General features: G+C 47.5%; 3 protein-coding genes across 3 annotated transcripts; 1 reads left to right on the forward strand and 2 right to left on the reverse strand.

Moving 5' to 3' along the window:
* Positions 1 to 880: 880 nt before the first annotated feature.
* On the reverse strand, positions 881 to 2,099 carry LOC129599767 (5-hydroxytryptamine receptor 1B-like). Its single transcript, XM_055498078.1, has 2 exons — positions 1,781 to 2,099; positions 881 to 1,719 (listed from the first exon to the last, which is right to left on the reverse strand). The coding sequence occupies exons 1-2, from the start codon at positions 2,097 to 2,099 to the stop codon at positions 881 to 883; spliced, it is 1,158 nt and encodes a 385-aa protein (XP_055354053.1).
* A 3,114-nt stretch (positions 2,100 to 5,213) lies between these two features.
* LOC129599725 (minor histocompatibility antigen H13-like) lies at positions 5,214 to 8,996 on the forward strand. The gene is made up of 9 exons (XM_055498034.1): positions 5,214 to 5,764; positions 5,840 to 5,944; positions 6,556 to 6,638; positions 6,790 to 6,875; positions 6,942 to 7,027; positions 7,443 to 7,626; positions 7,693 to 7,813; positions 8,138 to 8,252; positions 8,535 to 8,996. Exons 1-9 carry the CDS (start codon positions 5,462 to 5,464, stop codon positions 8,676 to 8,678), a joined length of 1,227 nt encoding a protein of 408 aa, XP_055354009.1. The 5' UTR covers positions 5,214 to 5,461; the 3' UTR covers positions 8,679 to 8,996.
* Positions 8,997 to 8,999: 3 nt separating this feature from the next.
* Positions 9,000 to 12,777, reverse strand: LOC129599724 (uncharacterized). The gene is made up of 7 exons (XM_055498033.1): positions 12,625 to 12,777; positions 12,168 to 12,335; positions 11,728 to 11,868; positions 11,345 to 11,496; positions 10,738 to 11,106; positions 9,843 to 10,295; positions 9,000 to 9,554 (listed from the first exon to the last, which is right to left on the reverse strand). Exons 1-7 carry the CDS (start codon positions 12,625 to 12,627, stop codon positions 9,413 to 9,415), a joined length of 1,428 nt encoding a protein of 475 aa, XP_055354008.1. The 5' UTR covers positions 12,628 to 12,777; the 3' UTR covers positions 9,000 to 9,412.
* Between the last annotated feature and the right edge of the window lie 50 nt (positions 12,778 to 12,827).

Raw genomic sequence — 12,827 nt, forward strand, 5'->3', positions numbered from 1 at the left:
CACAATGCCGGCATCGATCTCCGCTGCCGGCGCATAATGGCCGCCTGTCATCCTTCATCAGCGCAATCACGCTCGGATGTGACAGGCGCGACAATGAGCGCCGGCAAAACGAATTATGCCGGTGCTAGTTGATTAAGTACTTTTTACCGGGTTCTGTATAGGATTGCTGTAAGGAGAGCGGAGAGGAAGAGAAATGTAGTACGTGACGGAAGTTTTTGGCCGGCAATCGCGGTCAATTACGCCGCCCTGATTGCCTGATAAGCCGGCTTAATTGCGCGCCGGAAGCGGCTGCGACACGTACGCGGCACCTGCGTGCGTTAGTCGTTAGCGTTAATCAACGGTGTGCTTGCTGTTCCACAGACATACAGTCGCTGTTCGAGCCGATTAAGGGGATACCGATTCCCGTCGGCAACGGCGGAAACGATCAGTTTTCCCGCTAAAATCGCTACGTCATACCAAACTAGATTCAGTTTTCTCCATCCTCGATCATACAGCATCATGCTCATTAATTTTATATATGCGACCTTGTGAAGCTCATTAATGCAGCGATAAAGGTCATCACCGGTAATCGATTTGACCATAAATCGGCGATGACGCATATATATTCTGACCGGTTGAAAGGATCGCGAGCAGCGAACGTTCCCCGGCAACACCCGCCCTGGGCGTGACTGTCGGTGTCGCGCTAGCACCCGCCATGACGTCAACGCTGGCTTGGTCGCTCTTACTTGCCGTTGTGCGTTCGCGTCGCTCACTAGTCAGCACGAGAATAATTTTCTCGTGTAAGTCTTCTTTATTTGCAAATTATTGTTATTACTCATATAAATTGGACTCTAATTTATTAACAGGAAAAGTCTCAACGGAGAAACGCAGACAGTGTTGACTATTTGGAGGTGTCCGAAGAGGGCGTGGCCTTGTTAGTCGCGGCCATATCGAAGGAGCTGCCGCGCCAGCTGCGGGTACAGGAGGAGCAGAGACACTTCACGCTACACCCGCTCCCCGCCGCCGCTTCCCGCCGGCACCCCCCGCGGGCGGCTGCCCAGCAGCGCCGGACGCCGTGCAGCCAGTGCCGGAAGGACTCCCGCACGGTGTCCATCACCACGGCGAAGAGGATCGGGTTCAGTCCGGACTGCAGCGACAGACACACCGTGCTGATGCGGAACAGCGTCTGCATGCCGCTGCGCGCCGGGTCCACGTAAAAGACCGCGGTGAAGTAGATGGACGCCGGGATCTGGTTGAGGAACATACTCCACGTCAGCAGCGTCAGGATCATGAAGGACTGCGACCGCGCCCGCGGGCGGGACGGCGGCGACAGCGGCAGCGTCCCGCGGCAGGTGTCCGACTCCCGGTGCACCGCTCCCGGGAGGGGCGACACCCGCTGCAGCCGGGCCAGGAGGAGCTGCCGGCGTTTATACCAGATGAAGAAGTAGGCGCAGGCGCTGAATAAGAGCTCCAGGTTGAAGTTGAGCCACTGTGTGACGTTGCCCCAGACCTCCAGGGCGCCGGCGCCGGTGTTGACCACGCAGCCGAAGCGGGCCGGCGGCCGGCGGTAGCGGAGGGCGTCCAGGAGCACCCCCGAGAGGAGGCAGACGTGGGAGAAGGCCCACATCCCGGCGATGAGGAGGACTGCCACCCGGCGGGTGTGGTGATCACGGTAGTGCACCGGGAAGGTGACGGCCCACAGCCGGTTGACGGTGATGAGGACCTGCGCCGAGATGACCCCTGCAACAGCGCCACCTATAACACAGATGGCCGGAAGTGGAGGGACAACAACAACACGTACCGTTGGAGAGGACGTAGCTGGCGTAGAGGAAGAGCGTGCAGACGGCGTCGCCCAGCCACCAGCGGGCGTAGGAGGTGGACAGGAGGTCCAGGGGGTGCTCCACCAGGATCCACAGCAGGTTGCTGACCAGCAGGTTGAGGAGGTAGAGCGTGAAGGGCTGGATGAGGATCGCCGGGCGGAGGAGGAGGAGCAGGACGCCGGCGTTGAGCAGCAGCGTTATGACGGAGCTGACCACGTTGAAGACGCCCCAAACGGACCACTGCAGCGCCAGCGCGGGGGCGCTGGCGTTGGCGTCCGTCGCATTAATCAGGTCGTCCATTTATTAACCACCATAAATCATCGCCGCATGAAATTAATTACCGAAATACGTAAAATAACTGCGCGAGGATGAGTATATATCAGTCGCCATATATAATAATCCGACAAAAATTGTGTAAACATGGGATGTAAAGTGGGAATGCGATGATAATGATGTCGGCTGATGCATATATAAACCGCATATATAAATCATCGGCGGGCTGGTGTGAATTGTGAAATACGAGCCATCGAGGTGATGAATGGGAATCGGCCGGCGCCGCGGTGGGATACATGTCAGATATGCGGCGCAGTGCAAATAGCGCGGCGTCCCGGCGGATCCCGTGGCGCGCGCTGTATAATTAGTCTGCACCGTTCGCGGGAACACTGGCACGTACGGCGTCCGCGTGGGCCGTGTCAAGTGGCGCAGCGCATCACAATGACATCGTACGGTGTGGTACGTATAGCGGTACGTATTCCGGCTGACGGAAGTGCCGGGTTGACAATGACCCTTCGGGAAAGCGGCGGTTATAGGGGGAATGCAATCAGCCGGCACTTGATCACACGTCGGATGCTATTCACGGCGTTCCCATAATACGCCGCAGCGTGGGAACGGCGCTACGCCGAACGGGATTAATGAGCACGCTGTGCGCTGAATTTAGATGGAGATTGTACCGTGTATCGGGGACGATTTGGCAGATTGTTCTCCGGTATAATTAGCGGGGATTATTTTTAGAGCATTATTGGGAAAGTTTGAATGAAGAAGAAAAGTTTGGAAGCGCCGATGAGCCAGGCATCGGCAGTCGCATAATGAAACCGACGTTGATAGGAGATCGTACAGTATGGCAGAATGGCAGCCGGTGTATTACGCAACGCGCGTATCTGTACGTCCGGCACGCACCGTCAATTAGCCGGTCGTAAAAGGTCATCCGCAATGATAGCGTTGGTTGCGTATATGGGAGGTGTCGGTGGTACGGAGGACGAGATAGTCAATGGTACCGGAAAAGCAGTTAACTAGTACTGCTTAACACGCCGGTCACGAACGGATGGCGCAGCACGCATTATTTGCGTCTGTACGACGTCCATGCACCTCGCACAAATACCGTTATACCGGGATGCACATCCCGGGAGTGCCGGCAGGAATGGTAGTCCGGGTTTGAAGGACTCCGGGAAATGTGCGGGATGACAGGAAGCGAAGGACGGCATTAGTGCACGTGGTGTGCAGCGGTACATCTCATGGCCCGACGAATTACGTAAACGGCATAAATAATGGCGGTTATAATGATGCAGCGCGTTTGTGTTGTACAACGGTTAAGTAAGGTGCCAGGGACGCAGATTAGGCAGGTTGTTAAGTTAACATTGCTGCTCGTAGTGATGATCAGCAAAGGTGATTGTTATTTATTATCTTACTCCTGAAGCTGTCACGCTACGCCCCGTTCTGACGCATTGGTGTTATAATGTTATATAGATATTCGTTTGTGTCATGCACACATTCAGTTGCAAGTGCAACAGGTAGCGCGCCATTGACGATCGTATCATTCGTACGTATAACCAAGAACCTACTATAGGTAGACTATAGTAAGTACTATAATTATTATTAATATTATTGTTATTACGGCACAAGAGCAGACAACCCCAAGGGGACTTCAAGTCTGGTCGAACAAAAACATTTTCAATAAGTACTTGGTATAACGAGTAAAGGTATTACGAGGTACATATATTACGAGGTTTTGTACCGTTGTACGTGTGGATGGTGAATATAATAACAATTATGCTATGGATAATGCACGAAATTAACACTGAATAAACGTACGTACAGTGCTAGCGTTTCCGGTGGTATGCATATGCTCCCAGGCTCCCAGCCGGCGACACTATATTTATATACGCAGGTTTATATAGTATATAGTATACGCGCTGGCAGATGCTAGCTGGAATTGAAGTACGGGCTGAGCGCCGTCTCGTCGACCGCTGCAGCCGCATAAAAGTTTGTTTAACGGCACAATACGCAAGGTGAACGACTCGTTAGTAGTTTGTACTGTACTGCCACTGCATACGCTAGCGGAAGTGTGATTGATTGCTTGTGGATGGCGGTGCTGAAGCCATCCAGATTGTTCTATCCTGGCCAGATACCCGAGTAAAACAGTTTGTAAAAAAAACGTTAGTTAAACGTTAGTCAAACGTTAGTTAAAGGCCAAAATTCGAACATGTTCGAATTTTGGCCTTTAACTAACGTTTAGCTAACGTTTTTTTACAAACTGTTTTACTCGGGATATTTGTATTGCAGACGTAGCAGGAATGCAGGATTATCCGAGAGTTATGGTTATGGGGACGCACATGTTAACTGTACAACACAGTAAATCCAGGACGGTGTCAGTTAATCGCACAACATTATATATTACTGCCACCGGAAATGACTCGAACTGTTGCCCGCCCACTCGCTATACTCTGCAGATTGCCGATTGCCAACGATCATACAATTAAGTGTTAATCCACTCTAAAATTCTGTCGTTTGAAAGATTCCTGCAAATCATGCCTGACAAGATGAAAGATACACAGACATTAATATGGCTGGATAAAAAGCACAATGTTTAACATTCTGTGTAACCTGTAATTGGCTTCGTTTTTACAAGGCAGCTCCATTAATATTGATTTACCATCAGTCTGCTTCCAAACGCCGCGTTAATGATAATTTAAAACAGTTTTTTGGTAATTAAGTTCTTATGCTTTCTTATGCCATTTGTATTTTGTCTGAAGATAATCAAACCGAAAAAGTATGGGATTTTTCCCGAACTGTCAAAATAAAGTAAACAGTACGCTGCCGCCTTGAGCGGTTGCAGGTGGGTCAAGCACCGGAAGCCCCTGAATTTCCTACGTTTGCAACTTCCAGCTTGGAGGTTTCCGTAAAACATAAGTTATATTGAACAGAAAAATAATTTCCGCATGAATGTGGTATATTTTGGAGGAAATCGTTTGGAGCGGTGCGTTTTCCGGCGCGCTTTTGCGTGACAACAGTGCGGTGTTGGAAATTGATTAGCTGCGCCGAACTCAATGCCGACCGCCTGCCAGATGCGTGCTACGCGCGCCACGAGGATCCGCTTAGACTGACGTGTCAGCAAGTCAGCACAGCGTCGCTACTCGCTTGCGCAAACATTTCAGCGTAAATTTTGTCAGTGTTTCCCCGATTTCTGCCTGCAGGTCTTGTTTTCTCCCTTCCCTGCAGTTTGCAGAATACACTTTACCTTTCCTTTATTTTTTTAAAAGAAGCGGGAAAATCTCCTCTATCTGGAGCACTGTCTGTTGGAGTGTGATCTTCAAGCGCTGATTGTGAATCAGCGCAGTTACAAGACTGTGTGTCGTTTGATTTGAGTGGACGCAGTTTCGTTGAGGATGAGTTTCGGGGAGTTGGTGGGGAAGCAGCTGGGCGCCGTGGTGGAGAACCTGGGCAAGGCGTTCCGCGACGCCTTCGCGCAGACGGAAGGCCTGGACCTGAAGGTGAACGGGACGAACGTCTCGGCGCTGGACGGTCTGGGGGGGAACGGGACGAACGGGACGGACGCGGCGCTGTCCGGGAAGAAGATCCCCGCCACCCTCCAGGGCCTCTTGACGGCCTACACGGGCCTGGTCATCATGGCGCTGCTGCCCATCTACCTGGGCTCCTTCAAGTCCGTCAAGTTCCAGAAGCACAGCAAGGTAGGGACGACGGCCCCTCGGGGGGCCCCCGGGGGCGCGGGGGCGGCTGGGTAACGGTGGGGTGGTGTGTTGCAGACGCTGCCGAAGGACAAGCAGCCGGAGAAGATGTCGGCCAAGGACGCCATGATGTTCCCCGTCATCGCCAGCTGTGCGCTCTTCGGCCTCTACCTGCTTTTCCACGTAAGTTCCAAAATAATCAGCATTTTTTACTATTCAGTCATTAAATGAATTATTATTATTAAATTATCAGTATTATTTTTATTTTAATTTATTATTTTCATTATCCAGTATTCAGTGGATCGGTAGTAATTTTTGGATAATTGTTGCAGTAAATGAATAATAATTTTGCATGTCTGTTTCTGTTTGGATAATGGCAGAATATCTCTGTCTGAACCGTTTTATCACTGGATGTGAAATTTGAAACAAAAATATTGTTTTTGGATAATGGTGATAAGAATTTGTGAATCGTCATTGGCGCCGGTGGGTGCCGTTATTATTTTATTTTAATCATATTTATTCTTGGAATTATTATGGCTTTTTTTAACAAACAACTATTCGATACTTTTCTCTGCTGTTTGCATAATTATCGGCACTGCTGTGCTTGAATTATTCTACTGTAATATTAATTACCTATTTATTAATCGTGCATATTGCCATAAAAATAATGTATTTTTTTATTGATAAAATTTATACCATTGATAATTGTTTTTAGCTGCATCACTTATTGACGGCTGCATCAGCTACTTTAATAATAAAAATTCTAAAAATAATGTTTTTTGTTTGTGTTGCAGTTTTTCGGGAAGGAGTACGTGAACTACCTGCTGACATCCTACTTCTTCGTCCTGGGCATCCTCTCCCTCACCAACTTCCTGGCGTACGTAATTTTCACTTGTTGGACTGGATGATTAAATAAATGAATGAATAACTGATCAGAAATAAAAATACAAATAAAATACATTCAGATAAGAAATAAATTAAATCATGGGTAATAAAGCTAACAAGTAAGGGGTGTCTTGTGATTGCAGGCCGTTGACGGAGCGGCTGCCGTTGATCCCGCGGGAGCCTCGCTTCCGGCTGTCCTTCACCGCCAAGACCGGCGACACCGTCGTGCGTAAGTTGCGCCGCTGAATGCTGACATTTTCACCGGTTCCGGTCAGTTGTTTTCTTCTCACTGCAGCGCACGTGGAGCTGGAGTTTGGCTACGCCAACGTGCTGGCCTTCCTCCTCAGCGTTGGCTGTGGTGTCTGGTACATGCTGCAGAAGGTCAGTCTCCCTTTATCACTCTTTCCAAACCTTCCTGAATTTTTCTCTGTATTTTAAATGAATGAATTTTGCATTTTAAATGAATTTTTTATTTCTTTTTTAGTGAATGTATTTAGATTTTTCCTGTAATTTTTATGTATTTAAAACGAACTGCCTCTCCAAATAATTTAACCGCTGTTTACCGGTATTTGCAGTTTTTCTTAATCAGCTGCTTATTCAAAGTTTTTCTTACGGTGCTGATCCAGGCTCCAGCGCAGCCGCATCGCTTCACGGGCTGCTAAAATTATAAAATTAATTCAGATTAAAATTCTGATTAATTCACGGCTGATTTATTTGGAATAAAAATTGACGAATTAATTCAGAATAAACTGGTGATAAATGAATGGGCAGTGAATTAATGTGAAATGATGTGCAGCACTGGATCGCCAACAACCTGTTCGGGCTGGCCTTCTCGCTGAACGCCATCGAGCTGCTGACGCTGAACACGGTGATGACGGGCGTGATCCTGCTGGGCGGCCTGTTCTTCTACGACATCTTCTGGGTCTTCGGCTCCAACGTCATGGTCTTCGTCGCCAAGTCCTTCGAGGCGCCCATCAAGCGTATGTTGATTTCCTCTCTTTTCCACTCTTGATTAATCGCTAATATGGCGTTCCCCTCGGTTGCAGTCATCTTCCCGCAGGATTTGTGGGAGCACGGCTTCTTCGCCAAGAACTTCGCCATGCTCGGCCTCGGCGACATCGTCATCCCCGGCATCTTCATCGCCCTCATGCTCCGCTTCGACCACCAGTCAGTACACCCATTCATCCATTTATTTCTTCATTTTTAAGTGATTAATTATTGATAATATTTTTTTATCCATTTTAAGTCCTTATTATTTGTGGGAATTATTTTGTTTTCTTTACTTAGCCTTACAAGTTAGCGTTATTATGATAATAATAAATTAAAACTGTTAAAATAATTGAATTTTTTTATTTTTTATTTATGATTATTGGTTAAAGGAGAAATATACAGATGATTATTTTTTCGAACTAAAATAAGTTTAAACAAATTAATTCAGCCATCGGTTTCGTTGCTGTGATACTAACGAGCCTTGCTGTGGCGTGGTTGCAGCATGCAGGAGAAGAGCGGCCGGCGTTTCCACTGGTACTTCCGGGCCACCTTCCTGGCCTACTTCCTCGGCCTCCTCGCCACCATCGTCGTCATGCACGTCTTCAAACACGCCCAGGTAAACCACCCGGTTATTTTTTTTCACGAATATCCACAGGATTTATTGCTAATTATTTTCATTTATTTATGCAGTTATTTTATTCATTTTCATTTTAATCTTGATCAGTATTATTTTACTCTTCATCTTGCTGATGAATTGGTGTTGATCAATTTCTTGTATTCCTTCTGTATTTAATTGAGCAATATTCAGGCACGAGTTGATTTCTGATTTCTGTCGGTGGATTTATTTTATTATTTTATATGAATTTATTAAACATATTTTTCTGTCGTTTTCCCGTAGCCGGCGCTGTTGTACCTCGTGCCGGCGTGTCTGGGCGTGCCGCTGCTGTTGGCGCTGGTGAAGGGCGACCTGCGCGAGATGTTCAAGTACGAAGACCACCCCGCGACGCCGGCCGACGCGGACGCCGACAAGAAGACCGACTGAGGCGGATCATACACTCCCCTTCCTGTTTCCACGATTCTGCTTCGTTGTCATTCAGAACAGAGTTTTTAACACATTATTTATTTCTAATCAATTATTATTTTGACGGACAGCCTACTTAATGTAATCTCCATCATGTATTGACGCTGCGTGACATGAACCTTTTCTGCTTTTTTTTATCAACAGAACGGACAATTTCCCATTTAAATTGCATGTATTTTTTTTTCTACATAGAATTCTGGCTTATTTTCGGTTTTTTTAGTCACAATATTTTTTGCGAAATTCCTGGCAAATTTACAACGTAAAGCGAGGGAAACTGTGCGGTTACAGTGTTTTATTAATTGCTGCACAAACTAACAAAAACAACTCCAAAAACTAATCAAATCGCGGCTGAACCATCGCACTGCGCCGCTGTCGGTGTGCCTGAGGAAAAAGAGAGTAGTATCAAATTATCGTCACTGGTCTCGGTCTGACAAGTGAACGGACTAACGGAAGGCCTCAACCAACACATCAAAAATATCCTACAAAATCGAAATAACCTGGGCCCCGCGCGGAAATTGTCTGATTAGGAACAGGGAATTATTACACAAAAAACATACAAAAATACTCTGTCCATAAGGTTAGGAATAGGAAGGGCAAGAAACGAGAATATCGCCGCCTGTGCAAGAAACCAACCAACAGATCCAACCATTCCGGTGCGCCACTGCAACAGCCACTATTCCTCCCCGGCGCGCCGCTCAGTCCTGTTTGGTGCGCTTACGCGGACGGCCCACCTGGCCGCCGGTCTTGGCGCGCTGCGCCGCGCCCGCGGCGGCCTGCATGTCCTCGAAGTGGCGGCCTTCCGGCGCCAGGATCTTCGGACTCATCTGCGTCGGCTTCCTGACAACAACAACAACAACAGATTTATTTATCCGAATTAAAGTAATTAAAACAATTCCCATGAGTAACGACAATAAATTACCAGTTTTAAAAATTAATCTACGATAATTCAAGCCACCCACAATAAACGTAATCAAATTATAAATATATAATACTCTGTAGAAGAATAAATAATGAAAATAATAATTCTGAGTGTAATATTGACTGAATAAGAATTAATATGAATACAAGATATAATAAATCTGTACAAATGTCAAGTAAAAATTAAAGAAGAACTTCTACGCTGACCCGTAGTCGGCGTAGAAGTTGTTGAGGGCCCACGCGGCCTCCTTGAGCGTCGTGGCCTTCTGCCAGGTGCACTCGGCCAGCTCCCAGCCGCGCCACTTGATCAGCACCCACATCTTGTTATTGCGGCCGGGCCCGCTCTGCAGCAGCGCCCCCACGATGCGCTCCACCTCGTACAGCTCCTCGCCCTCGCCGTCGCGCTTCAGCGGGCCCTGGTGGGGGCGCACCGGCGACGACGCGGCCTCCTCCTCTCCCTCCTGGCTGCCCTGGCTGGTCTGGCTGCCCGAGGACGGCTCCTCCCCGCTCTGACTGCTCTCCGACGCCGGCTCCGCCTCCCCCGCTTTGGCCGCGCCCTGCTTGCTGTCCGCGTATTCCGTCTTCTCCAGCTTCACCAGCCACGCCTCGTGCGCCTCCCCCTCGGGGCTCATCACGCGCGGATTGCGCCAAGTCACTTTCCTGCATCAACGAGTTCAATTCCAATTAATTACACAATTAAATCCTGATTAAATTATCTGCATTTTTTGAAGGATTCAAATTTAATTAATCAGCTGAACAAAATAAATACGGACTAATTTAAACTGCTCATATTTGTATTTCTGCAAGAAAACAAAGCTAATTAATCAAATCACTGTTTCTCAATGTGTAAATCAAGTTTGTTATTCAATTAATAATTAGCAGTATTAAAATTAAATCCTCCGTATTTCTTGAAGAAATTAAAATGATTGATATCAAGAGTACTCGTATTAAATTAACTTTTTTTTTAGAGTTCAAAGCTAACTAACTGAATGGTTTACCTATCAGAAAAATTAAATTACTCAGTTTTTCTTCGATAAATCAAATTTGATAAATTTTTTATGTACTGTAACGAGCGCAATTAAAATCCAGTAAATGCACGTACCCGTATTTCTGGAAGAACTCCTCCTGCAGGTGGTTGCTGCCGGCGAAGGCGGTCTCCTCCTCCCAGGAGTTGTTCTCCGGCGTCCAGCCGACCCACTTGACCAGGTAGTACTTCTTGCCCTGGTTCATCACCGCGCCCAGAATGCTCTCGATTTCATAGTACTGGTTGCCGTTTTCGTTCAGCGCCGGGCCCGTCTTGTTGTCGTCCTTGGGCGCCTTGCGCTTCTTGCCGGCCACCTTCCCGTTCTTGGTGTCGGCGTCCCACTGGGCCGTGTCCTGGAACTGTTGTAGTTCGCGGTTTTGACGGATCTGCTTGGCGCTCATGTGCGGGTGGATGGCCGCGCGTAAGTTCGACTCGTCCTCCACCGTCCTACAGCAACGAGCAACCGAGGCGATTAACAGGAGAAAAACCAAGAATTTAAATAGGAAATACTGAGAAAAAACAATTACAAATTACAATAAATTACAACAAAAATTAATTACTTAATAAAATACATAAACATGAATGCAGTAACAACAAATGAATAAACAGCAATAAATAAAAATAATTATTTACAAATAAATGATAATAATAAATGAATAACGATAAAATGCCGAATTTTGCTTACCAGCCTTCGGCCTCCGTGGGGATGCGCTGGAGTTTCTGTAGTTTCTGCACGTAGGCTTCACGCAGTGGGGCCGGCACCTGGCACTGACGGCGGTAGTCGGGGTGGGCTTTGGCCGTGGCTGGCTTGCACCACATCCACACGACGTCCTTCTCCTGCACAAAACGCGCAACGCTCAACAGTCACTCAACACCACCGAAATGAAATTATAACGGATTTTAAAAAATAGCAACAAAAACGGTATAACGCTATAATTAAGGGGAATAATAACACTACAATTAAGGATAATAACAAAATTATAAAAAAGAATAGCAAAATCAATAAATAACTGAGTACAGAAAATCAGAAATAAAAAAGCAAATAAAAGGAAAACACTGGCCACGGACCATTTTGTGAGTCAACACTTCCAAGACAGGCGCCGGACTGGCGCTGCGCGGGGCCTTGGCCGAGGGTTTGGTGCTCATGCGGGCCACCTGCTTCGGCGGACGGCACCGGCGACATCCCAGGACTCCGCAGTTGTAGACATCCTGCACAAACAGACAACAAAGATGACGCAACAACTTCCACGTCGTCCATCGCCCTCACTTCACCATTGCGGATTACAGTCGGTTTACATCTTAGCGTTATCAAAGTAGATTTTTTATCAATTATAAAATCTGGAATTCCCCACTGCGGAGACGCGTCACACAATTTACAACTACCGCGCAGAAAATGGGAAAAACGGGCGAAATAAAATATAGTGTAAATGGCCCGAAACCTGTACAACAGCATAAACCAAGCGGCTGTAACAGTGAAGTGAGCCCCATGCGCCGTATTGATTGCTTACCGTGCGAATCTTTTCCAGGGCTTCCTCCACCTCCTTCGCCTGGCGTGCCTTCACGACGGAGTCCAGTTCGGCCGTCTTGTCGCGAGTCATTCGACGCTGCTCGACCTTGCGCTTCAGCTCCGCGTGACGGACGGCCATGCGGTGCTCGTGGGCGACGCGGGTACCAGACTGTGAAAATGGTAAACAACGTCACAACGTTCAGTGGACTGGTTTCAGCGAACTCACGAAATCCATGCAAAACTTTAGTAAACCCGAAAGAACACACAATGACCGTATGAAAACACGAATGTGCCAAGGATTTTTTATTTTATGAAGGGCGCAAAACGCAGGTAAAGAGGTTTCTCAAAAGGCAAACGCGCGGATCGCACGGACTTTCAACGCAGCATCGAACGCAGCAGCGCAGTGCCCGTTTCTATATCCTGTTTCTGCTGTTTGTCGTTTCTACACTTCTACTCACCATTTCTCAGAGGAATCAGGTTACCAGTAAAACAATCAGAAACACGTTTACAGTAAAGAAATATTCGAAGCGGAATTAAGAAAGGAAAATCTTGTCAACGTAAAAATTAAAAGCAATATTGTGCTGCCAGATTTCTGATTTCTCTCAGCTGCTGCGCTCGGAACCCAACACGAAACTGAACAAAGTAGAGAAAGGCAAGAGCC

The sequence above is a fragment of the Paramacrobiotus metropolitanus genome, unplaced genomic scaffold (assembly GCF_019649055.1).
Source record: "Paramacrobiotus metropolitanus isolate TYO unplaced genomic scaffold, Prichtersi_v1.0 Parri_scaffold0000154, whole genome shotgun sequence".
Lineage (NCBI taxonomy): Eukaryota > Metazoa > Tardigrada > Eutardigrada > Parachela > Macrobiotidae > Paramacrobiotus > Paramacrobiotus metropolitanus.